The sequence below is a fragment of the Oncorhynchus nerka genome, linkage group LG15 (assembly GCF_034236695.1).
Source record: "Oncorhynchus nerka isolate Pitt River linkage group LG15, Oner_Uvic_2.0, whole genome shotgun sequence".
In the NCBI taxonomy this organism is placed as follows: Eukaryota; Metazoa; Chordata; class Actinopteri; order Salmoniformes; family Salmonidae; genus Oncorhynchus; species Oncorhynchus nerka.
In genome coordinates, this window is record NC_088410.1 from 2,754,128 (window position 1) to 2,779,816 (window position 25,689).

At 44.1% G+C, this 25,689-nt stretch overlaps 1 protein-coding gene and 1 pseudogene across 1 annotated transcript; both read right to left on the minus strand.

Annotated features, from left to right (window-relative positions):
• Positions 1-777: 777 nt before the first annotated feature.
• On the minus strand, positions 778-6,267 carry LOC135559955 (zinc finger protein 135-like). Its single transcript, XM_065000854.1, has 2 exons — positions 6,095-6,267; positions 778-2,487 (listed from the first exon to the last, which is right to left on the minus strand). Exons 1-2 carry the CDS (start codon positions 6,198-6,200, stop codon positions 1,250-1,252), a joined length of 1,344 nt encoding a protein of 447 aa, XP_064856926.1. The 5' UTR covers positions 6,201-6,267; the 3' UTR covers positions 778-1,249.
• A 17,880-nt stretch (positions 6,268-24,147) lies between these two features.
• On the minus strand, positions 24,148-25,324 carry LOC135559960 (zinc finger protein 135-like; annotated as a pseudogene).
• Between the last annotated feature and the right edge of the window lie 365 nt (positions 25,325-25,689).

Genomic DNA, 25,689 nt, shown 5'->3' on the forward strand with positions numbered 1-25,689 from the left:
AAGCCTGATCAACTCTAGGCAAATGGTGGACACATCAAATACTGACTGGTTTTCTGATCCATACCCCTACCTTTTTCTTAAGGTATTGTTGACCAACAGATGCATAGCACTATTCCCAGTCATGTGAAAACCATAGATTAGGGCCTAAAGAATTTATTTAAATTTACTTTTTTCTGTAAATCAGTCAAATCTTAGAAATTAATGCATTTTGTGTTTATATTTTTGTTAATTTACAAAATTGAAAAATGATGCACACAATTACATTGATGGAATCAACAATCTATGTTCAATATTAAAGCAGAACTTCCCCCAAGGACTGAGTTACAATCTATGTTCAATATTAAAGCAGAACTTCCCCCAAGGTCTGAGTTACAATCTATGTTCAATATTAAAGCAGAACTTCCACCAAGGTCTGAGTTACAATCTATGTTCAATATTAAAGCAGAACTTCCCCCAAGGCCTGAGTTACAATCTATGTTCAATATTAAAGCAGAACTTCCCCCAAGGTCTGAGTTACAATCTATGTTCAATATTAAAGCAGAACTTCCCCCAAGGTCTGAGTTACAATCTATTTTTCAATATTAAAGCAGAACTTCCCCCAAGGTCTGAGTTACAATCTATGTTCAATATTAAAGCTGATCTGAGTTACTGAGTTGGGAATCGAACTGGATTTTATTTCTCTCAAAATGAGAGCAAAGTACGATATACAAAATACAGTAGACTTAGCCCATTTACACCGACATTAAGACTTAGCCCATTTACATGGACATTTAGACTTAGCCCATTTACATGGACATTTAGACTTAGTGATGTCAGCAAACAAATCCACTATAATACATGCAGTATGGAAAATACACCGTTCAGAGGCTATATCTGTCCTATATCCTACTGTTCAGCCAGCATCTGTCCTATATCCTACTGTTCAGAGGCTATATCTGTCCGATATCCTACTGTTCAGAGGCTATATCTGTCCTATATCCTACTGTTCAGAGGCTATATCTTTCCTATATCCTACTGTTCAGCCAGCATCTGTCCTATATCCTACTGTTCAGAGGCTATATCTGTCCTATATCCTACTGTTCAGAGGCTATATCTGTCCTATATCATACTGTTCAGAGGCTATATCTGTCCTATATCCTACTGTTCAGAGGCTATATCTGTCCTATATCCTACTGTTCAGAGGCTATATCTGTCCTATATCCTACTGTTCAGCCAGCATCTGTCCTATATCCATCCAATGTTCTACAGTTCAACATCCTACATCCTTATCTCCTGTGTGTTTTCTCTCATGTCGTTTCAGGACCCCTAACTGGTTAAAACCCTTTCCACACTGGGGGCAGTGGTAAGGCTTCTCCCCTGTGTGTATTCTCTCGTGTGTTTTCAGGTTACATAAGTAGGTAAAACTCTTTCCACACTGGAAGCAGCAATAAGGCTTCTCTCCTGTGTGTGTTCTCTTATGTTCTTTCATGTGCTCTGACCGGGTAAAACTCTTTCCACACTGGGGGCAGCAGTAAGGCTTCTCCCCTGTGTGTATTCTCTCATGCATTTTCAGGCCCCCTAACTGGGTAAAAGTCTTCCCACAGTGAGTGCAATGATGAGGCTTTTCCCCTGTGTGTATTCTCTCATGTCTTTTCAGGCTCCCTAACTGGGTAAAAGTCTTCCCACAGTGAGAGCAATGATGAGGCTTCTCAACTGTGTGTGTCCTTTCATGCCTTTTCAGGCTCCCTAACTGGGTGAAAATCTCTCTGCACTGTGAGCAGTGGAAAGGCTTCTCTCTTGTGTGTGTTCGCTCATGTGATTTCAGGTACTCTAAAGTGGTAAAACTCAATCCACACGGAGAGCATTCATAATCCTTCTCCCCGGTGTGTAACCTCTCATGTGTTTTCAGGTTACATAAGTGGGTAAAACTCTTTCCACATTGGGAACAGAGGTAAGGCTTATCCAATGTGTGCATTCTCTTATGTTCTTTCATGTGCCCTGACCGGGTAAAATTCTTTCCACACTGGGAGCAGTGGTAAGGCTTTTCCCCTGTGTGTAATCTCTCATGTGTTTTCAGGTTACATACGTGGGTAAAACTCATTCCACACTGGGAACAGAGGTAAGGCTTCTCCCCTGTGTGTGTTCTCTTATGTTCTTTCATGTGCCCTGACCGGGTAAAATTCTTTCCACACTGGGAGCAGTGGTAAGGCTTTTCCCCTGTGTGTAATCTCTCATGTGTTTTCAGGTTACATACGTGGGTAAAACTCATTCCACACTGGGAGCAGTAGTACAACTTCTCCCCTGTGTGTATTCTCTCATGTGTTTTCAGGCTCCATAACTCAGTAAAAGTTTTTCCACAGTGAGAGCATTGATGAGGCTTCTCACCTGTGTGTGTCCTTTCATGCCTTTTCATGTTGCCTAACTCTGTAAAACTCTTTCCACAGTGGGAACAGTCGTGTTGTTTTGCCGATTTGGACGTCTCTGGTTCCTCTGAGTCTGGTCTTTCTCCTGCCAAAGACAGAGTGTTTATTTAAATACAGACCTGAATGAAACCTCCACAACTCTTGCTAGGAGGTTAAATCAGATCCCTCAATAACCTCTTACCAGTTTTAACAAGCTTGGTGTGATTTTAAAACAAATTATGTTGTAAGGCTTAGTGGTAATTACTGATATGTTTACATTACCTATTTTATTCATTATGTTCAATAATCTGAGGCCAGTTTTAACAATCGTAATCCTGTTTTATAAGTCAGAACACAAAAAACTACACAGTTCTATGACACTGAAGACACAGACATCACTGGATTCCTATCAGCAGGTGGTTGTAAATATATAATATAACCTTCATCGCTATATGATACAGAATGTGATCTACACACTTCCTTAAACCTAAAATAAGTCCAAAACGTGTTTTTACGTCAAAGACACAAAAGCACATCAGTAACATTTACCCGTTGTCGAAAGGGATAATTTTTTAGTGACGTTCACAAATATTCAACATATATATATATAATATCCACTAAATGCATTGACCGAGTCGAAAGCCTTGGCCAGGTCGATGAAGACGGCTGCACAGTACTGTCTTTTAGCGATGGCGGTTATGATATCGTTTAGTACCTGGAGCGTGGCTGAGGTGCACCCGTGACCGGCTCGGAAACCAGATTGCACAGCGGGAGAAGGTACGGTGGGATTCGAGATGGTCAGTGACCTGTTTGTTGACTTGGCTTTCGAAGACCTTAGATAGGCAGGGCAGGACGGATATAGGTCTGTAATAGTTTGGGTCCAGGGTGTCTCCCCCTTTGAAGAGGGGGATCTCAGATGATATGAAAGAGAGGTTGAACAGGCTGGTAATAGGGGTTGCGACAATGGCGATGGATAGTTTCAGAAATAGAGGGTCCAGATTGTCAAGCCCAGCTGATTTGTACGGGTCCAGGTTTTGCAGCTCTTTCAAAACATCTGCTATCTGGATTTGGGTAAAGGAGAACCTGGAGAGGCTTGGGCGACTAGCTGAGGGGGGGGGGGCGGAGCTGTTGGCCGAGGTTGGAGTTGGAGTAGCCAGGAGGAAGGCATGGCCAGCCGTTGAGAAATGCTTGTTGAAGTTTTCGATAATCATGGATTTATCGGTGGTGACCGTGTTACCTAGCCTCAGTGCAGTGGGCAGCTGGGAGGAGGTGCTCTTGTTCTCCATGGATTTTACAGTGTCCCAGAACTTTTTGGACTTAGAGTTACAGGATGCAAATTTCTGCCTGAAGAAAATGGCCTTGGCTTTCCTGACTGACTGCGTGTATTGGTTCCTGACTTCCCTGAACAGTTGCATATCACGGGGACTATTCGATGCTATTGCAGTCCGCCACAGGATGTTTTTGTACTGGTCGAGGGCAGTCAGGTCTGGAGTGAACCAAGGGCTATATCTGTTCTTAGTTCTGCATTTTTTGAACGGAGCATGCTTATCTAAAATGGTGAGGAAGTTACTTTTAAAGAATGACCAGGTATCCTCAACTGACGGGATGAGGTCAATGTCATTCCAGGATACCCGGGCCAGGTCTATTAGAAAGGCCTGATCGCAGAAGTGTTTTAGGGAGCGTTTGACAGTGATGAGGGGTGGTCGTTTGACTGCGGATCCGTAGCGGATACAGGCAATGTGGCAGTGATCGCCGAGATCCTGGTTGAAGACAGCGGAGGTGTATTTGGAGGGCCAGTTGGTCAGGATGACGTCTATGAGGGTGCCCTTATTTACAGATTTAGGGTTGTACCTGGTGGGTTCCTTGATGATTTGTGTGAGATTGCGGGCATCTAGCTTAGATTGTAGGACTGCCGGGGTGTTAAGCATATCCCAGTTTAGGTCACCTAACAGAACAAACTCTGAAGCTAGATGGGGGGCGATCAATTCACAAATGGTGTCCAGGGCACAGCTGGGAGCTGAGGGAGGTCGGTAGAAGGCGGCCACAGTGAGAGACTTATTTCTGGAGAGAGTAATTTTTCAAATTAGTAGTTCGAACTGTTTGGGTATGGACCTGGAAAGTATGACATTATTTTGCAGGCTATTGTCAAATGGTCAGATGAAACCAAAATATAACTTTTTGGTAAAAACTCAACTCGTCGTGTTTGGAGGACAAAGAATGCCGAGTTGCATCCAAAGAACACCATACCTACTGTGAAGCATGGGGGTGGAAACATCATGCTTTGGGGCTGTTTTTCTGCAAAGGGACCAGGACGACTGATCAGTGTAAAGGAAAGAATGGGGCCATGTATTGTGAGATTTTGAGTGAAAACCTCCTTCCATCAGCAAGGGCATTGAAGATGAACCGTGGCTGGGTCTTTCAACATGACAATGATCCCAAACACACCACCCGGGCAACGAAGGAGTGGCTTCGTAAGAAGCATTTCAAGGTCCTGGAGTGGCCTAGCCAGTCTCCAGATCTCAACCCCATAGAAAATCTTTGGAGGGAGTTGAAAGTCAGTGTTGCCCAGCAACAGCCTCAAAACATCACTGCTCTAGAGGAGATCTGCATAGAGGAATGGGCCAAAATACCAGCAACAGTGTGTGAAAACCTTGTGAAGACTTACAGAAAACTTTGACCTCTGTCATTGCCAACACAGGGTATATAACAAAGTATTGAGATAAACTTTTGTTATTGACCAAATACTTATTTTCCACCATAATTTGCAAATAAATTCATTAAAAATCCTACAATATGATTTTCTGGATTTTTTTTCTCATTTTGTCTGTTATAGTTGAAGTGTACCTATGATGAAAATTACAGGCCTCTCTCCTTTTTAAGTGGAAGAACTTGCACAATTGGTGGCTGACTAAATACTTTTTCCCCCCACTGTATGGTCGATTCAGTGGGAAAGTCAACCTGAACATGTGTAACGGAACGCACCGTAAACTCACTCCACAGCTTGAAACGTCACAGATGGAGCTGTCCAACTGGTACCTTTTAAACTCACTCCACAGCTTGAAACCTCACAGATGGAGCTGTCCAACTGGTACCTTTTAAACTCACTCCACAGCTTGAAACGTCACAGATGGAGCTGTCCAACTGGTACCTTTTAAACTCACTCCACAGCTTGAAACGTCACAGATGGAGCTGTCCAACTGGTACCTTTTGTATAGCTCAATCGGTTGAAGTGTCTGGAGTTGAATTAGCCTATTCTAGAGTCTTGTAAAGATAGGGGGGTTGACTGGGACAGGCAATGTAACATCCATAATGTTTTTGTAAAACATGCACCTTACATCAGATCATCTTGAAACTTTCTCTCTAAATCTAACTTTCATCAAGGTTTTATATGGTCTATTGGTTTCTCTCTAAAGCGAACTTTCATCAAGGTTTTATATGGTCTATTGGTTTCTCTCCAAAGCTAACTTTCATCAAGGTTTTACATGGTCTATTGGTTTCTCTCTTTTCATTGGCAGAATCCTTTTTCAGTGTTATGATATTCATAACATCCATATACACCAGTCTATCTTCCTGTCAACTAACAGAACTCTGCTGGTTGTCCTGATAACAGATACCAGTCTATCTTCCTGTCAACTAACAGAACTCTGCTGGTTGTCCTGGTAACAGATACCAGTGGGCAGATCTATTGTATTTGTTCCAACTACAGCACTTACTTTGGTGTGTCAAATCTGATCCTTTCTTCTCTTCTCCTCCTCTCACAGTTCCACTCAGCCCCGTTGTTTTCCTGCAGTCCACCAGCAGCACAGACAACCTCTTCATACCCAGCAGTAAGGTGCTACCGGGAGAGGCACGATACAGGGACTCCGGGAGGGAGGAAGGGCTAGCATTGTCCTGGTAACCATAAAGAGGGGACACAGACACATATCATTATGGATGCTGATGTCACTGTTGACATAAAGTGCTTTACAGAAACACAGCCCAGACCCAGATAGAGCAAGCTGTATGCTAGACCAGACCAAGCTGTACCATCTGGTGTTCTGATCTGGAGAGACTCTTCTCTGCCTCGTCAGCATCAGGATGTTGTTGAGGCTCCCCAGAGGATCCACCATAGTCATGTCTCTCTCCTGTGTGAATGAGAACATCAAACAAATGGTGAACTTATGATCGTCTATTGCAATCACAGAGTCTTACAAGAGGCATGAATATGTCGAAACAGGGCTTAAAATGACCACATTCATCATGATTTTAAAAATATATTATAGTTCAACAACTGCATAGTGTGTCCTTGTTGAAGACAGTACTCACTGGTGTCAATCGGATCTTCTGTCTCCTCCTCTTTCACTCCCAAAACGTCTTCCTCCTTCACCTTTATTGAGATAGCATCCTCTTCCTCTCTAAAAGGTTCTTCCTCTTTCCCCCCTATAACATCCTCCTCTTCCACTCTGGCTGTCTCCATCCCCCCTTTCACTACTAAAGGTTCTTTATATTTTTCCACGGTAACATCCTCCTCTTCTTCTTTCAATGTGATAGTCTCCTCTTCCTCCTTTTTCATTCTGAAAGCGTCTTCCTCTTCCACTGTGACAGCCTCTATCCTCTCTTCCACTCCAAAATGTTCTTCCTCTTCTTTCCCTATAACAGCCTCCTCTTCCTCCTTTTTCATTCTGAAAGGTTCTTCCTCTCCTTTCACTGTAATATCCTCTTCTTCTTCTTTCACGACAATGTTCAGGGCCAGAGCTTCTTTCTCCGTCCAGTAGATATCTTCTTCTTTAGCAGGGAATGAGTAGTTTAATGAGCTCATGGTCAGGGACGTTAGCTAGCTAGTTAGCTAGCATTAGCGAATAGCATTAGCGAATAGCCTAGTGCTAGGCTCAGTATCAATCTTCAAAAGTTTGCAAATTGAACAAGCAAATTAGGTTAAAGTTAACCAGTAGATACGTCAACATAATAATTGTGTTTAAAACACTGAGATTAGCTAATGTACATAACCGTGGTCTAAAGCGTCAATATTTCGGTTTTAAGTTAGATAGTTAGACAGTTTTATGTTGGCTAGCAAGCTACCGAGGTGGTTGAAAGAGTAGCCGAGTTGTTGTTCCTGAAGAAGCGTCCCGTCCATTATACGTCACGCAAGAAGCATCACCCGAAAGACTGCTGGCTGGAGTGGGTAAGAACGTCATAATTATTTAACAATAAGCTGATATATTTTCTCTTACGTCTTACAAATAATACGTTTCTGTACACAGACGTAGAAGCTTAATATGAATATGTAGATGATTAATAAATACTTCTACGAATAGGTAGCGTGTTAACACACATTGGTGTTAATACTCTGTTCATTTTCACATTCGTTTTTATTAGATGTGACCATACTTTTCCCTTAAAGCCACGCTCTATGCCATACAAATCATCCTGTAAACAACAGAACAAATGCATCACATGCAAATAGCCCTTGATTATCAGAGGGGTGTATTATGACATCATATAGAACCACCCAGACATTCCAAATATCACTTGATTATCAGAAGGGTGTATTATGATGTCAGAACTACTTGCCCTGCTGGACACAATAGAGCAAATGCATCACATGCAAATAGCACTTGATTAACTGTAGTGCTATACACTGAGTCTACAAAACATTAAGAACACCTGCTCCTTCCATGACTTAGACTGACCAGGTGAATCCAGGTGAAAGCTATGATCCCTTATTGATGTCACTAGTTAAATCCAGATGAGGGGGGGGGGGGGACAGGTTAAATAAGGATTTTTAAGACAAATGAGACATGGATTGTGTATGTGTGCCATTCAGAGGGTGAATGGGGAAGACAAAATATTTGTCTTTGAACGGGGTATGGTATATTACTCCAGTGCTAGCCTCTCTACACTGGCTTCCTGTCAAAGCAAGGGCTGATTTCAAGGTTTTACTGCTAACCTACAAAGCATTACATGGGCTTGCTCCTACCTATCTCTCTGATTTGGTCCTGCCGTACATACCTACACGTACGCTACGGTCACAAGACGCAGGCCTCCTAATTGTCCCTAGAATTTCTAAGCAAACAGCTGGAGGCAGGGCTTTCTCCCTATAGAGCTCCATTTTTATGGAACGGTCTGCCTACCCATGTCAGAGACGCAAACTCGGTCTCAACCTTTAAGTCTTTACTGAAGACTCATCTCTTCAGTGGGTCATATGATTGAGTGTAGTCTGGCCCAGGAGTGGGAAGGTGAACGGAAAGGCTCTGGAGCAACGAACCGCCCTTGCTGTCTCTGCCTGGCCGATTCCCCTCTTTCCACTGGGATTCTCTGCCTCTACCCTGTTACGGGGCTGAGTCACTGGCTTACTGGGGCTCTCTCATGCCGTCCCTGGGGGTGCGTCACCTGGGTGGGTTGATTCACTGTTGTGGTCGGCCTGTCTGGGTTGGCGCCCCCCTTGGGTTGAGCTGTGGCGGAGATCTTTGTGGGCTATACTCGGCCTTGTCTCAGGATGGTAAGTTGGTGGTTGAAGATATCCCTCTAGTGGTGTGGGGGCTGTGCTTTGGCAAAGTGGGTGGGGTTATATCCTTCCTGTTTGGCCCTGTCCGGGGTGTCCTCGGATGGGGCCACAGTGTCTCCTGACCCCTCCTGTCTCAGCCTCCAGTATTTATGCTGCATTAGTTTATGTGTCGGGGGCTAGGGTCAGTTTGTTATATCTGGAGTACATCTCCTGTCCTATTCGGTGTCCTGTGTGAATCTAAGTGTGCGTTCTCTAATTCTCTCCTTCTCTCTTTCTTTCTCTCTCTCGGAGGACCTGAGCCCTAGGACCATGCCCCAGGACTACCTGACATGATGACTCCTTGCTGTCCCCAGTCCACCTGGCCATGCTGCTGCTCCAGTTTCAACTGGCCTGGGCCCTAGGACCATGTCCCAGGACTACCTGACATGATGACTCCTTGCTGTCCCCAGTCCACCTGGCCATGCTGCTGCTCCAGTTTCAACTGTTCTGCCTTACTATTATTCAACCATGCTGGTCATTTATGAACATTTGAACATCTTGGCCACGTTCTGTTATAATCTCCACCCGGCACAGCCAGAAGAGGACTGGCCACCCCACATATGCTCTCTCTAATTCTCTCTCTCTTTCTCTCTCTCGGAGGACCTGAGCCCTAGGACCGTGCCCCAGGACTACCTGACATGATGACTCCTTGCTGTCCCCAGTCCACCTGACTGTGCTGCTGCTCCAGTTTCAACTGTTCTGCCTTATTATTATTCGACCATGCTGGTCATTTATGAACATTTGAACATCTTGGTCATGTTCTGTTATAATCTCTACCCGGCACAGCCAGAAGAGGACTGGCCACCCCACATAGCCTGGTTCCTCTCTAGGTTTCTTCCTAGGTTTTGGCCTTTCTAGGGAGTTTTTCCTAGCCACCGTGCTTTTACACCTGCATTGTTTGCTGTTTGGGGTTTTAGGCTGGGTTTCTGTACAGCACTTTGAGATATCAGCTGATGTACGAAGGGCTATATAAATAAATTTGATTTGATTTGATTTGATTTGATATTGGTGGGTGCCAGGCGCCCCGGTTTGTGTCAAGAACTACAACGCTACAGTTTCCCATGTGTACCAAGAGTTAGTAAGTTACTTTGCACAGGGTATGGTAGTAGGTGCCAGGCGCCCTGGTTTGTGTCAAGAACTGCAACGCTGCTGGGTTTTTCAGCTCAACAGTTCCCATGTGTACCATGAATGGTCCACCATCCAAACAGTGGCGGTCACTGCCGTTTAAGATGAGGCAGGACGATTAGTTTTTTCATGAGCATGGTCTTATTTCTATTACAGCATATTAGATGACTGTCATTCATATTCCATTCATGTAACCGCAATACTACATGATACTAACATTTCCATTTACTACAGCATATTAGATGACTGTCATTCATAATCCAGTCACCCTGTTCAATGTAACAGCGATAGGTTTAGGCTACTACATGATACTAAAATTTCCCCTCTACCCATCATGAGGTAGCAACCTAGCCTATGAATGAAAGTTTAGAATGTAGGTGCACACTGGTCGAGAGAAAATGTTGAGGTGACAGACAGTGACACATTCAATATCGCCTTGCACACTCTCGCCTGCATCTAGCTGAAATAGAGGTTCTATTGGACAAATTCAGGTATGTTTATCCCGGTTTTGTTTCATTTAAGAAACGTTTGTTCACAGAATCGGCAGAACGAATTCACCCATGATCATGCATAAACACAGATCACTTTCATTACAGACACGTTGTATTCCTTCTCTCCTCCTCTCACCTTTTCCCTTTGTTTCTGTACTTCAATGCACAACACATCAGCTGTATGTGACCAGGAGAAAAAACATTTCCAAGCCAAACCATATCATACCTGCTACACACAGCTTACATTGCTGTCACCATATTAGCTAAAATAACATCATAGTCAACAGAGCTAATATAACTAACATGTTAGTAAACCTGCTACAATCATGCAGTAACGTTACAGTGTACAGTCAGTAAGCAGTTTAGCACTTACCTTGGCGGGTCCCAGTGGCAATAAATTAGTAAAACCAAAAGCTTGCCTTGACTTGGAAGAGTTCCAGTGTTGTGTTGGATAGTCATAGCCAGCTAGCTAACATAACATCCCTCTGTTTGAGCAGGGTGTTTCAATAGACTAAACTAGATAGCTGCATTTGCTAGATAAGTAAGAGAAAATAAAAGTGGAAAATAATTGACAAAATCTCTATCTCGCTTCTCCTTTGTTTTGTTCAAAACTGTTCAACGATGCAATCTCAACCACACTGCACACTGCCCTAACCCATCTGGACAAGAGGAATACCTATGTGAGAATGCTGTTCATCGACTACAGCTCGGCATTTAACACCATAGTGCCCTCCAAGCTCGTCATCAAGCTCGAGACCCTGGGTCTCGACCCCGCCCTGTGCAATTGGGTACTGGACTTCCTGACGGGCCGCCCCAGGTGGTGAGGGTAGGCAACAACATTTCCACCCCGCTGATCCTCAACACTGGGGCCCCACAAGGGTGCGTTCTGAGCCCTCTCCTGAACTCCCTGTTCACCCACGACTGCGTGGCCACGCACGCCTCCAACTCAATCATCAAGTTTGCGGACGACACAACAGTGGTAGGCTTGATTACCAACAACGACGAGACGGCCTACAGGGAGGAGGTGAGGGCCCTCGGAGTGTGGTGTCAGGAAAATAACCTCACACTCAACGTCAACAAAACTAAGGAGATGATTGTGGACTTCAGGAAACAGCAGAGGGAACACCCCCCTATCCACATTGATGGGACAGTAGTGGAGAGGGTAGTAAGTTTTAAGTTCCTCGGCGTACACATCACAGACAAACTGAATTGGTCCACCCACACAGACAGCATCGTGAAGAAGGCGCAGCAGTGCCTCTTCAACCTCAGGAGGCTGAAGACATTTGGCTTGTCACCAAAAGCACTCACAAACTTCTACAGATGCACAATCAAGAGCATCCTGTCGGGCTGTATCACCGCCTGGTACGGCAACTGCTCCGCCCACAACCGTAAGGCTCTCCGAGGGTAGTGAGGTCTGCACAACGCATCACCGGGGGCAAACTACCTGCCCTCCAGGACACCTACACCACCCGATGTCACAGGAAGGCCATAAAGATCATCAAGGACAACAACCACCCGAGCCACTGCCTGTTCACCCCGCTATCATCCAGAAGGCGAGGTCAGTATAGGTGCATCAAAGCTGGGACAGAGAGACTGAAAAACAGCTTCTATCTCAAGGCCATCAGACTGTTAAACGGCCACCACTAACATTGAGTGGCTGCTGCCAACACACTGATTCAACTCCAGCCACTTTAATAATGGGAATTGATGGGAAATGATGTAAAATATATCACTAGCCACTTTAAACAATGTTACCTAATATAATGTTTACATACCCTACATTATTCATCTCATATGTATATGTATATACTGTACTCTATATCATCTACTGCATCTTTATGTAATACATGTATCACTAGCCACTTTAACTATGCCACTTTGTTTACATACTCATCTCATATGTATATACTGCACTCAATACCATCTACTGTATCTTGCCTATGCCGCTCTGTACCATCACTCACTCATATATCTTTATGTACATATTCTTATCCCCTTACACTTGTGTCTAGAAGGTAGTAGTTTTGGAATTGTTAGCTAGATTACTTGTTGGTTATTACTGCATTGTCGGAACTAGAAGCACAAGCATTTCGCTACACTCGCATTAACATCTGCTAACCATGTGTATGTGACAAATAAAATTTGATTTGATTTATTGTATTTTTCTCTCTTTTAGTCAACTACTCACCATATGTTATGCACTGCAGTACTAGCTAGCTGTAGCGTATGCTTTCAGTACTAGATTCATTATCTGATCCTTTCATTGGGTGGACAACATGTCAGATCATGCTGCAAGAGCTCTGATAGGTTGGAGGACGTCCTCCGGAAGTTGTCATAATTACTGTGTAAGTCTATGGAATGGCTTGAGAACCATGAGCCTCCTAGGTTTTGTATTGAAGTCAATGTACCCAGAGGAGGATGCAAAATAGTATGTTTTAATCAATTATTTGGTGATGTGATTATATTTAGTATAGTTTTATCTAAAAAGGACAACTTTTAAAAATTCAACCATTTTAATTTTTCTGAAAATAACTGAGGATGATGGTTCTCCCCTTCCTCCTCTGAGGAGCCTCCACTGCACCCAAAGGACATCCAGCCAACTTGACACAATTGTGGGAAGCATTGGAGTCAACATGGGCGCTTTTTGACACCTTGTAGAGTCCATGCCCCGACGAATTGAGTCTGTTCTGAGGGAAAAAGGAATGATCAAGGAATGACGCAGATAAACAGACAACCTGAATTTGAAAAATATAATTTAATTAAAGACATTAACATTGAAACTGACATACTCCATATTTAGTTCAAATCAAATGTTATTTGTCACATACGCTGAATACAACAGGTGTAGACGTTACCGTGAAATGATTACTGACAAGCCCTTAACCAACAATGTAGTTAAGAAAAATAAGAGTTAAGAAAATGTTTCTGAAATAAACTAAAGAAGAAAAAAAAAGTAACACAATAAAATAACGATAACGAGGCAAATGTGGAGGCTATATACAGGAGGTACCAGTACAGAGTCAATGTGGAGGCTATATACAGGAGGTACCAGTACAGAGTCAATGTGGAGGCTATATACAGGAGGTACCAGTACAGAGTCAATGTGGAGGCTATATACAGGAGGTACCAGTACAGAGTCAATGTGGAGGCTATATACAGGGGGTACCAGTACAGAGTCAATGTGGAGGCTATATACAGGAGGTACCAGTACAGAGTCAATGTGGAGGCTATATACAGGAGGTACCAGTACAGAGTCAATGTGGAGGCTATATACAGGAGGTACCAGTACAGAGTCAATGTGGAGGCTGTATACAGGAGGTAGGCCAGTACAGAGTCAATGTGGAGGCTATATACAGGAGGTACCAGTACAGAGTCAATGTGGAGGCTATATACAGGAGGTACCAGTACAGAGTCAATGTGGAGGCTATATACAGGAGGTACCAGTACAGAGTCAATGTGGAGGCTATATACAGGAGGTACCAGTACAGAGTCAATGTGGAGGCTATATACAGGAGGTACCAGTACAGAGTCAATGTGGAGGCTATATACAGGAGGTACCAGTACAGAGTCAATGTGGAGGCTATATACAGGAGGTACCAGTACAGAGTCAATGTGGAGGCTATATACAGGAGGTACCAGTACAGAGTCAATGTGGAGGCTATATACAGGAGGTACCAGTACAGAGTCAATGTGGAGGCTATATACAGGAGGTACCAGTACAGAGTCAATGTGGAGGCTATATACAGGGGTACCAGTACAGAGTCAATGTGGAGGCTATATACAGGGGTACCAGTACAGAGTCAATGTGGAGGCTATATACTGGGGGTACCAGTACAGAGTCAATGTGGAGGCTATATACAGGAGGTACCAGTACAGAGTCAATGTGGAGGCTGTATACTGGGGTACCAGTACAGAGTCAATGTGGAGGCTATATACAGGAGGTACCAGTACAGAGTCAATGTGGAGGCTGTATACAGGGGGTACCAGTACAGAGTCAATGTGGAGGCTATATACAGGAGGTACCAGTACAGAGTCAATGTGGAGGCTGTATACAGGGGGTACCAGTACAGAGTCAATGTGGAGGCTATATACAGGAGGTACCAGTACAGAGTCAATGTGGAGGCTGTATACAGGGGGTACCAGTACAGAGTCAATGTGGAGGCTATATACAGGAGGTACCAGTACAGAGTCAATGTGGAGGCTATATACAGGAGGTACCAGTACAGAGTCAATGTGGAGGCTGTATACAGGGGGTACCAGTACAGAGTCAATGTGGAGGCTATATACAGGAGGTACCAGTACAGAGTCAATGTGGAGGATATATACAGGAGGTACCAGTACAGAGTCAATGTGGAGGCTATATACAGGGGGTACCAGTACAGAGTCAATGTGGAGGCTATATACAGGAGGTACCAGTACAGAGTCAATGTGGAGGCTATATACAGGAGGTACCAGTACAGAGTCAATGTGGAGGCTATATACAGGGGGTATCAGTACAGAGTCAATGTGGAGGCTGTATACAGGAGGTACCAGTACAGAGTCAATGTGGAGGCTATATACAGGAGGTACCAGTACAGAGTCAATGTGGAGGCTATATACAGGAGGTACCAGTACAGAGTCAATGTGGAGGCTATATACAGGAGGTACCAGTACAGAGTCAATGTGGAGGCTGTATACAGGGGGTACCAGTACAGAGTCAATGTGGAGGCTATATACAGGAGGTACCAGTACAGAGTCAATGTGGAGGCTGTATACAGGAGGTACCAGTACAGAGTCAATGTGGAGGCTATATATAGGAGGTACCAGTACAGAGTCAATGTGGAGGCTATATACAGGAGGTACCAGTACAGAATCAATGTGGAGGCTGTATACAGGAGGTACCAGTACAGAGTCAATGTGGAGGCTATATACAGGAGGTACCAGTACAGAGTCAATGTGGAGGATGTATACAGGGGGTACCAGTACAGAGTCAATGTGGAGGGTATATACAGGAGGTACCAGTACAGAGTCAATGTGGAGGCTGTATACAGGAGGTACCAGTACAGAGTCAATGTGGAGGCTATATACAGGGGGAACCAGTACAGTGTCAATGTGGAGGCTGTATACAGGGGTACCAGTACAGAGTCAATGTGGAGGCTATATACAGGAGGTACCAGTACAGAGTCAATGTGGAGGCTATATACAGGAGGTACCAGTACAGAGTCAATGTGGAGGCTATATACAGGAGGTACCAGTACAGTGTCAATGTGGAGGCTGTATACAGGGGTACCAGTACAGAGTCAATGTGGAGGCTATATACAGGAGGTACCAGTACAGAGTCAATGTGGAGGCTATATACAGGAGGTACCAGTACAGTGTCAATGTGGAGGCTGTATACAGGGGGTACAGTACAGAGTCAATGTGGAGGCTATATACAGGGGTACCAGTACAGAGTCAATGTGGAGGCTATATATAGGAGGTACCAGTACAGAGTCAATGTGGAGGCTATATACAGGGGTACCAGTACAGAGTCAATGTGGAGGCTATATACAGGAGGTACCAGTACATTGTCAATGTGGAGGCTATATACAGGAGGTACCAGTACAGAGTCAATGTGGAGGCTATATACAGGAGGTACCAGTACAGAGTCAATGTGGAGGCTATATACAGGGGTACCAGTACAGAGTCAATGTGGAGGCTATATACAGGAGGTACCAGTACAGAGTCAATGTGGAGGCTATATACAGGAGGTACCAGTACAGAGTCAATGTGGAGGCTATATACAGGGGTACCAGTACAGAGTCAATGTGGAGGCTATATACAGGGGGTACCAGTACAGAGTCAATGTGGAGGCTATATACAGGAGGTACCAGTACAGAGTCAATGTGGAGGCTGTATAAAGGAAGTACCAGTACAGAGTCAATGTGGAGGCTATATACAGGGGGTACCAGTACAGAGTCAATGTGGAGGCTATATACAGGGGGTACCAGTACAGTGTCAATGTGGAGATAGTATACAGGGGGTACCAGTACAGAGTCAATGTGGAGGCTATATACAGGAGGTACCAGTACAGAGTCAATGTGGAGGCTATATACAGGAGGTACCAGTACAGAGTCAATGTGGAGGCTATATACAGGAGGTACCAGTACAGAGTCAATGTGGAGGCTATATACAGGAGGTACCAGTACAGAGTCAATGTGGAGGCTATATACAGGAGGTACCAGTACAGAGTCAATGTGGAGGCTATATACAGGGGTACCTGTACAGAGTCAATGTGGAGGCTATATACAGGGGTACCAGTACAGAGTCAATGTGGAGGATATATACAGGGGTACCAGTACAGAGTCAATGTGGAGGCTATATACAGGGGGTACCAGAACAGAGTCAATGTGGAGGCTATATACAGGGGTACCAGTACAGAGTCAATGTAGAGGCTATATACAGGGGGTACCAGTACAGAGTCAATGTGGAGGCTATATACAGGGGGTACCGGTGCAGAGTCAATGTGGAGGCTATATACAGGGGTACCGGTACAGAGTCAATGTGGAGGCTATATACAGGAGGTAACAGTACAGAGTCAATGTGGAGGCTATATACAGGGGTACCAGTACAGAGTCAATGTGGAGGCTATATACAGGGGGTACCGATACAGAGTCAATGTGGAGGCTATATACAGGGGTACCAGTACAGAGTCAATGTGGAGGCTAGATACAGGGGTACCAGTACAGAGTCAATGTGGAGGCTATATACAGGAGGTACCAGTACAGTGTCAATGTGGAGGCTATATATAGGAGGTACCAGTACAGAGTCAATGTGGAGGCTATATACAGGGGTACCAGTACAGAGGTAATGTGGAGGCTATATACAGGAGGTACCAGTACAGTGTCAATGTGGAGGCTGTATACAGGGGTACCAGTACAGAGTCAATGTGGAGGCTATATACAGGAGGTACCAGTACAGAGTCAATGTGGAGGCTATATACAGGGGGTACCAGTACAGAGTCAATGTGGAGGCTAGATACAGGGGGTACCAGTACAGAGTCAATGTGGAGGCTATATACAGGAGGTACCAGTACAGTGTCAATGTGGAGGCTATATATAGGAGGTACCAGTACAGAGTCAATGTGGAGGCTATATACAGGGGGTACCAGTACAGAGGTAATGTGGAGGCTATATACAGGAGGTACCAGTACAGTGTCAATGTGGAGGCTGTATACAGGGGGTACCAGTACAGAGTCAATGTGGAGGCTATATACAGGAGGTACCGGTACAGAGTCAATGTGGAGGCTATATACAGGAGGTACCGGTACAGAGTCAATGTGGAGGCTATATACAGGAGGTACCAGTACAGAGTCAATGTGGAGGCTATATACAGGGGGTACCTGTACAGAGTCAATGTGGAGGCTATATACAGGGGGTACCAGTACAGAGTCAATGTGGAGGATATATACAGGGGGTACCAGTACAGAGTCAATGTGGAGGCTATATACAGGGGGTACCAGAACAGAGTCAATGTGGAGGCTATATACAGGGGGTACCGGTACAGAGTCAATGTGGAGGCTATATACAGGGGGTACCGGTACAGAGTCAATGTGGAGGCTATATACAGGGGGTACCGGTGCAGAGTCAATGTGGAGGCTATATACAGGGGGTACCGGTACAGAGTCAATGTGGAGGCTATATACAGGAGGTAACAGTACAGAGTCAATGTGGAGGCTATATACAGGGGGTACCAGTACAGAGTCAATGTGGAGGCTATATACAGGGGGTACCGGTACAGAGTCAATGTGGAGGCTATATACAGGGGGTACCAGTACAGAGTCAATGTGGAGGCTAGATACAGGGGGTACCAGTACAGCGTCAATGTGGAGGCTATATACAGGGGGTACCAGTACAGAGTCAATGTGGAGGCTATATACAGGAGGTACCGGTACAGAGTCTATGTGGAGGCTATATACAGGAGGTACCGGTACAGAGTCAATGTGGAGGCTATATACAGGGGGTACCAGTACAGAGTCAATGTGGAGGCTATATACAGGGGGTACCAGTACAGAGTCAATGTGGAGGCTATACACAGGAGGTACCAGTACAGAGTCAATTTGGAGGCTATATACAGGGGTACCAGTACAGAGTCAATTTGGAGGCTATACACAGGAGGAACCAATCAGGCCTTTATGGTAGAGTGGCCAGATGGAAGCCACTCCTCAGTAAAAAGGCATATGACAGCCAGCTTGGAGTTTGCCAAAAGGCACCTAAAGACTCTCAGACCATGAGAAACCAGATTCTCTGGTCCGGTGAAACCAAGATTGAACTCTTTGGCCTGAATGCCAAGTGTCATGTAAGGGCTATTTTACCAAGGAGAGTGATGGAGTTCTGCATCTGATGACCTGGCCTCCACAATCCCCTGGCCTCAGCCCAATTTAGATGGTTTGAGATTATTGGGTATTGTGTGTAGATTGATCAGATAAAACATTTTTCAAATTGTAGAATTAGGCTGTAAGGTAACAAACTGTGGAAATGTCTAGGGGTCTGCATGCTTTCAGAATGCACTGTATCTACACTAAAACATCCATTTAGAATTAGGCTGTAAGGTAACAAACTGTGGAAATGTCTAGGGGTCTGCATGCTTTCAGAATGCACTGTATCTACACTAAAACATCCATTTAGAATTAGGCTGTAAGGTAACAAACTGTGGAAATGTCTAGGGGTCTGCATGCTTTCAGAATGCACTGTATCTACACTAAAACAACCATTTACAATTAGGCTGTAATGTAACAAACTGTGGAAATGTTTAGGGGTCTGAATGCTTTCTGTATCTACACTAAAACAACCATTTAGAATTAGGCTGTAATGTAACAAACTGCGGAAATGTCTAGGGGTCTGAATGCTTTATGTATCTACACTAAAACAACCATTTAGAATTAGGCTGTAATGTAACAAACTGTGGAAATGTCTAGGGGTCTGAATGCTTTCTGTATCTACACTAAAACAACCATTTAGAATTAGGCTGTAATGTAACAAACTGTGGAAATGTCTAGGGGTCTGAATGCTTTCTGTATCTACACTAAAACAACCATATAAATCCAACGTTGGTCCCATGTTTCACGAGCTGAAGTAAAAAAAGATCCCAGAAAGGTTTCATAGGCACAAAAAAATGTGTTATTTTGCTCAAATTTTGCGCACACATTTGTTTACATCCCTGTTAGTGAGCATTTCTCCTTTGCCAAGATAATCCATCGACCTGACAGATGTGGGATGTCAAAAAGACGATTAAATAGCATGATGTCATGACCATTTTCAATCCCAATGATAACAAATGACAATCAATAGCTCTGACCTGGGACTGTAAGACCATGGGGGTTTAATAATAACTGACCTGGGATCTGTGAGACCATGGGGTTAATAATAACTGACCTGGGATCTGTGAGACCATGGGGTTAATAATAACTGACCTGGGATCTGTGAGACCATGGGGTTTAATAATAACTGACCTGGGATCTGTGAGACCATGGGGTTAATAATAACTGACCTGGGATCTGTGAGACCATGGGGTTTAATAATAACTGACCTGGGATCTGTGAGACCATGGGGTTAATAATAACTGACCTGGGATCTGTAAGACCATGGGGTTTAATAATAACTGACCTGGGATCTGTGAGACCATGGGGGTTAATAATAACTGACCTGGGATCTGTGAGACCATGGGGTTAATAATAACTGACCTGGGATCTGTGAGACCATGGGGTTAATAATAACTGACCTGGGATCTGTGAGACCATGGGGGTTAATAATAACTGACCTGGGATCTGTACGACCATGGGTTTTAATAATAATTAGTCAAAGACTCAGTTTATGCAAAAACATAGTACAGTTTATAGTACAGTTTATAGTACAGTTTATAGTACAGTTTATTCAGAGAACGTTCTAAAGTCCATTATACAAAGACATCCATTTTATAGCTGGTATCCTACTCACATACTTCCACACAAACAGTAGGTATCCTACTCACATACTTCCACACAAACAGTAGGTATCCTACGCACATACTTCCACACAAACAGTAGGTATCCTACGCACATACTTCCACACAAACAGTAGGTATCCTACTCACATACTTCCACACAAACAGTAGGTATCCTACGCACATACTTCCACACAAACAGTAGGTATCCTACTCACATACTTCCACACAAACAGTAGGTATCCTACTCACATACTTCCACACAAACAGTAGGTATCCTACGCACATACTTCCACACAAACAGTAGGTATCCTACGCACATACTTCCACACAAACAGTAGGTATCCTACGCACATACTTCCACACAAACAGTAGGTATCCTACACACATACTTCCACACAAACAGTAGGTGAGTTGTATCCTTCTCCGTAGTTCTCACCACTGTGTATCACTACCCAGCCGACAGTTCCATTCCCCCGAGATGAGGGAAACCTTGAGAAGTACTCCCTGTGCTCTCATAGGTTCCTCCGAGGCCTAGCCAGGTCGGTTCAAACACAGTTTTAATTGTTCTACGGTATTTTCCTAGGCACCCACATACAAGTTCAAATCCTACGCTACACCTTGCTCAGACAGTCTGTGTTTTTCCACTATACAGATACATTGTTTAACCTAATTCTGACTAAAACTACACACATCGTCAGATTATAATTTTATGATTCTAATCAATTTCATACAGTTATAAGGTTCAGAGTGGAATTATTTTACCATTATCTTTCAACATATACATTATTTTATCACATGATCATTACACAGTTGCACCTTGTGCTGGGGGCAATAAAAGGCCACTCTAAAATGTGCAGATTTGTCACACAATGATACAGATGTCTCAAGTTGAGGGAGCGTGCAATTGGCATGCTGACTACATGAATGTCCACCAGAGCTGTTGCCAGAGAATTTAATGTTAATTTCTCTACCATAAGCTACGTTGTTTTAGAGAATTTGGCAGTACGTCCAACTGGCCTCACATGTATGGTGTTGTGTGAGCGAGCGGTTTACTGATGTCAATGTTGTGAACAGAGTGTCCCATGGTGGTGGTAGGGCTAAGGTATAGGCAGGCATAAGCTACGGACAACGAACACAATTGGATTCAATCGTTGGCCATTTGAACACAGAGATACCGTGACAGGATCCTGAGGCCCATTGTCGTGCCATTCATCCACCGCCATCACCTCATGTTTCAGCATGATAATGCACGGCCCCATGTCAGAACAATCTGGACACAATTCCTGGAAGCTGAAAAATGTCTCAGTTCTTCCACAGCCTGCATACTCACCAGACATATCAACCTTTGAGCATGTTTGGGATGCTCTGGATTGCCTTGTACGACAGTGTGTTCCAGTTCCCGCTAATATGCAGCAACTTTGCACAGCCATTGAAGAGGAGTGGGACAACATTCCACAGCCATTGAAGAGGAGGAGTGGGACAACATTCCACAGCCATTGAAGAGGAGTGGGACAACATTCCACAGCCATTGAAGAGGAGTGGGACAACATTCCACAGCCATTGAAGAGGAGTGGGACAACATTCCACAGCCATTGAAGAGGAGTGGGACAACATTCCACAGCCATTGAAGAGGAGGAGTGGGACAACATTCCACAGCCATTGAAGAGGAGGAGTGGGACAACATTCCACAGCCATTGAAGAGGAGTGGGACAACATTCCACAGCCATTGAAGAGGAGTGGGACAACATTCCACAGCCATTGAAGAGGAGTGGGACAACATTCCACAGCCATTGAAGAGGAGGAGTGGGACAACATTCCACAGCCATTGAAGAGGAGTGGGACAACATTCCACAGCCATTGAAGAGGAGGAGTGGGACAACATTCCACAGCCATTGAAGAGGAGGAGTGGGACAACATTCCACAGCCATTGAAGAGGAGTGGGACAACATTCCACAGCCATTGAAGAGGAGTGGGACAACATTCCACAGCCATTGAAGAGGAGGAGTGGGACAACATTCCACAGCCATTGAAGAGGAGGAGTGGGACAACATTCCACAGCCATTGAAGAGGAGGAGTGGGACAACATTCCACAGCCATTGAAGAGGAGTGGGACAACATTCCACAGCCATTGAGGAGGAGTGGGACAACATTCCACAGCCATTGAGGAGGAGTGGGACAACATTCCACAGCCATTGAAGAGGAGTGGGACAACATTCCACAGCCATTGAAGAGGAGGAGTGGGACAACATTCCACAGCCATTGAAGAGGAGGAGTGGGACAACATTCCACAGCCATTGAAGAGGAGGAGTGGGACAACATTCCACAGCCATTGAAGAGGAGTGGGGACAACATTCCACAGCCATTGAAGAGGAGTGGGACAACATTCCACAGCCATTGAAGAGGAGTGGGACAACATTCCACAGCCATTGAAGAGGAGTGGGACAACATTCCACAGCCATTGAAGAGGAGTGGGACAACATTCCACAGCCATTGAAGAGGAGTGGGACAACATTCCACAGCCATTGAAGAGGAGTGGGACAACATTCCACAGCCATTGAAGAGGAGGAGTGGGACAACATTCCACAGCCATTGAAGAGGAGTGGGACAACATTCCACAGCCATTGAAGAGGAGGAGTGGGACAACATTCCACAGCCATTGAAGAGGAGTGGGACAACATTCCACAGCCATTGAAGAGGAGTGGGACAACATTCCACAGGCCACAATCAAAAGCCTGATCAACTCTAGGCAAATGGTGGACACATCAAATACTGACTGGTTTTCTGATCCATACCCCTACCTTTTTCTTAAGGTATTGTTGACCAACAGATGCATAGCACTATTCCCAGTCATGTGAAAACCATAGATTAGGGCCTAAAGAATTTATTTAAATTTACTTTTTTCTGTAAATCAGTCAAATCTTAGAAATTAATGCATTTTGTGTTTATATTTTTGTTAATTTACAAAATTGAAAAATGATGCACACAATTACATTGATGGAATCAACAATCTATGTTCAATATTAAAGCAGAACTTCCCCAAGGACTGAGTTACAATCTATGTTCAATATTAAAGCAGAACTTCCCCCAAGGTCTGAGTTACAATCTATGTTCAATATTAAAGCAGAACTTCCACCAAGGTCTGAGTTACAATCTATGTTCAATATTAAAGCAGAACTTCCCCCAAGGCCTGAGTTACAATCTATGTTCAATATTAAAGCAGAACTTCCCCAAGGTCTGAGTTACAATCTATGTTCAATATTAAAGCAGAACTTCCCCCAAGGTCTGAGTTACAATCTATTTTTCAATATTAAAGCAGAACTTCCCCCAAGGTCTGAGTTACAATCTATGTTCAATATTAAAGCTGATCTGAGTTGGGAATCGAACTGGATTTTATTTCTCTCAAAATGAGAGCAAAGTACGATATACAAAATACAGTAGACTTAGCCCATTTACACCGACATTAAGACTTAGCCCATTTACATGGACATTTAGACTTAGCCCATTTACATGGACATTTAGACTTAGTGATGTCAGCAAACAAATCCACTATAATACATGCAGTATGGAAAATACACCGTTCAGAGGCTATATCTGTCCTATATCCTACTGTTCAGCCAGCATCGGTCCTATATCCTACTGTTCAGAGGCTATATCTGTCCGATATCCTACTGTTCAGAGGCTATATCTGTCCTATATCCTACTGTTCAGAGGCTATATCTTTCCTATATCCTACTGTTCAGCCAGCATCTGTCCTATATCCTACTGTTCAGAGGCTATATCTGTCCTATATCCTACTGTTCAGAGGCTATATCTGTCCTATATCATACTGTTCAGAGGCTATATCTGTCCTATATCCTACTGTTCAGAGGCTATATCTGTCCTATATCCTACTGTTCAGAGGCTATATCTGTCCTATATCCTACTGTTCAGCCAGCATCTGTCCTATATCCATCCAATGTTCTACAGTTCAACATCCTACATCCTTATCTCCTGTGTGTTTTCTCTCATGTCGTTTCAGGACCCCTAACTGGTTAAACCCTTTCCACACTGGGGGCAGTGGTAAGGCTTCTCCCCTGTGTGTATTCTCTCGTGTGTTTTCAGGTTACATAAGTAGGTAAAACTCTTTCCACACTGGAAGCAGCAATAAGGCTTCTCTCCTGTGTGTGTTCTCTTATGTTCTTTCATGTGCTCTGACCGGGTAAAACTCTTTCCACACTGGGGGCAGCAGTAAGGCTTCTCCCCTGTGTGTATTCTCTCATGCATTTTCAGGCCCCCTAACTGGGTAAAAGTCTTCCCACAGTGAGTGCAATGATGAGGCTTTTCCCCTGTGTGTATTCTCTCATGTCTTTTCAGGCTCCCTAACTGGGTAAAAGTCTTCCCACAGTGAGAGCAATGATGAGGCTTCTCAACTGTGTGTGTCCTTTCATGCCTTTTCAGGCTCCCTAACTGGGTGAAAATCTCTCTGCACTGTGAGCAGTGGAAAGGCTTCTCTCTTGTGTGTGTTCGCTCATGTGATTTCAGGTACTCTAAAGTGGTAAAACTCATTCCACACTGGGAACAGAGGTAAGGCTTCTCCCCTGTGTGTGTTCTCTTATGTTCTTTCATGTGCCCTGACCGGGTAAAACTCTTTCCACACTGGGAGCAGTAGTACAACTTCTCCCCTGTGTGTATTCTCTCATGTGTTTTCAGGCTCCATAACTCAGTAAAAGTTTTTCCACAGTGAGAGCATTGATGAGGCTTCTCACCTGTGTGTGTCCTTTCATGCCTTTTCATGTTGCCTAACTCTGTAAAACTCTTTCCACAGTGGGAACAGTCGTGTTGTTTTGCCGATTTGGACGTCTCTGGTTCCTCTGAGTCTGGTCTTTCTCCTGCCAAAGACAGAGTGTTTATTTAAATACAGACCTGAATGAAACCTCCACAACTCTTGCTAGGAGGTTAAATCAGATCCCTCAATAACCTCTTACCAGTTTTAACAAGCTTGGTGTGATTTTAAAACAAATTATGTTGTAAGCCTTAGTGGTAATTACTGATATGTTTACATTACCTATTTTATTCATTATGTTCAATAATCTGAGGCCAGTTTTAACAATCGTAATCCTGTTTTATAAGTCAGAACACAAAAAACTACACAGTTCTATGACACTGAAGACACAGACATCACTGGATTCCTATCAGCAGGTGGTTGTAAATATATAACCTTCATCGCTATATGATACAGAATGTGATC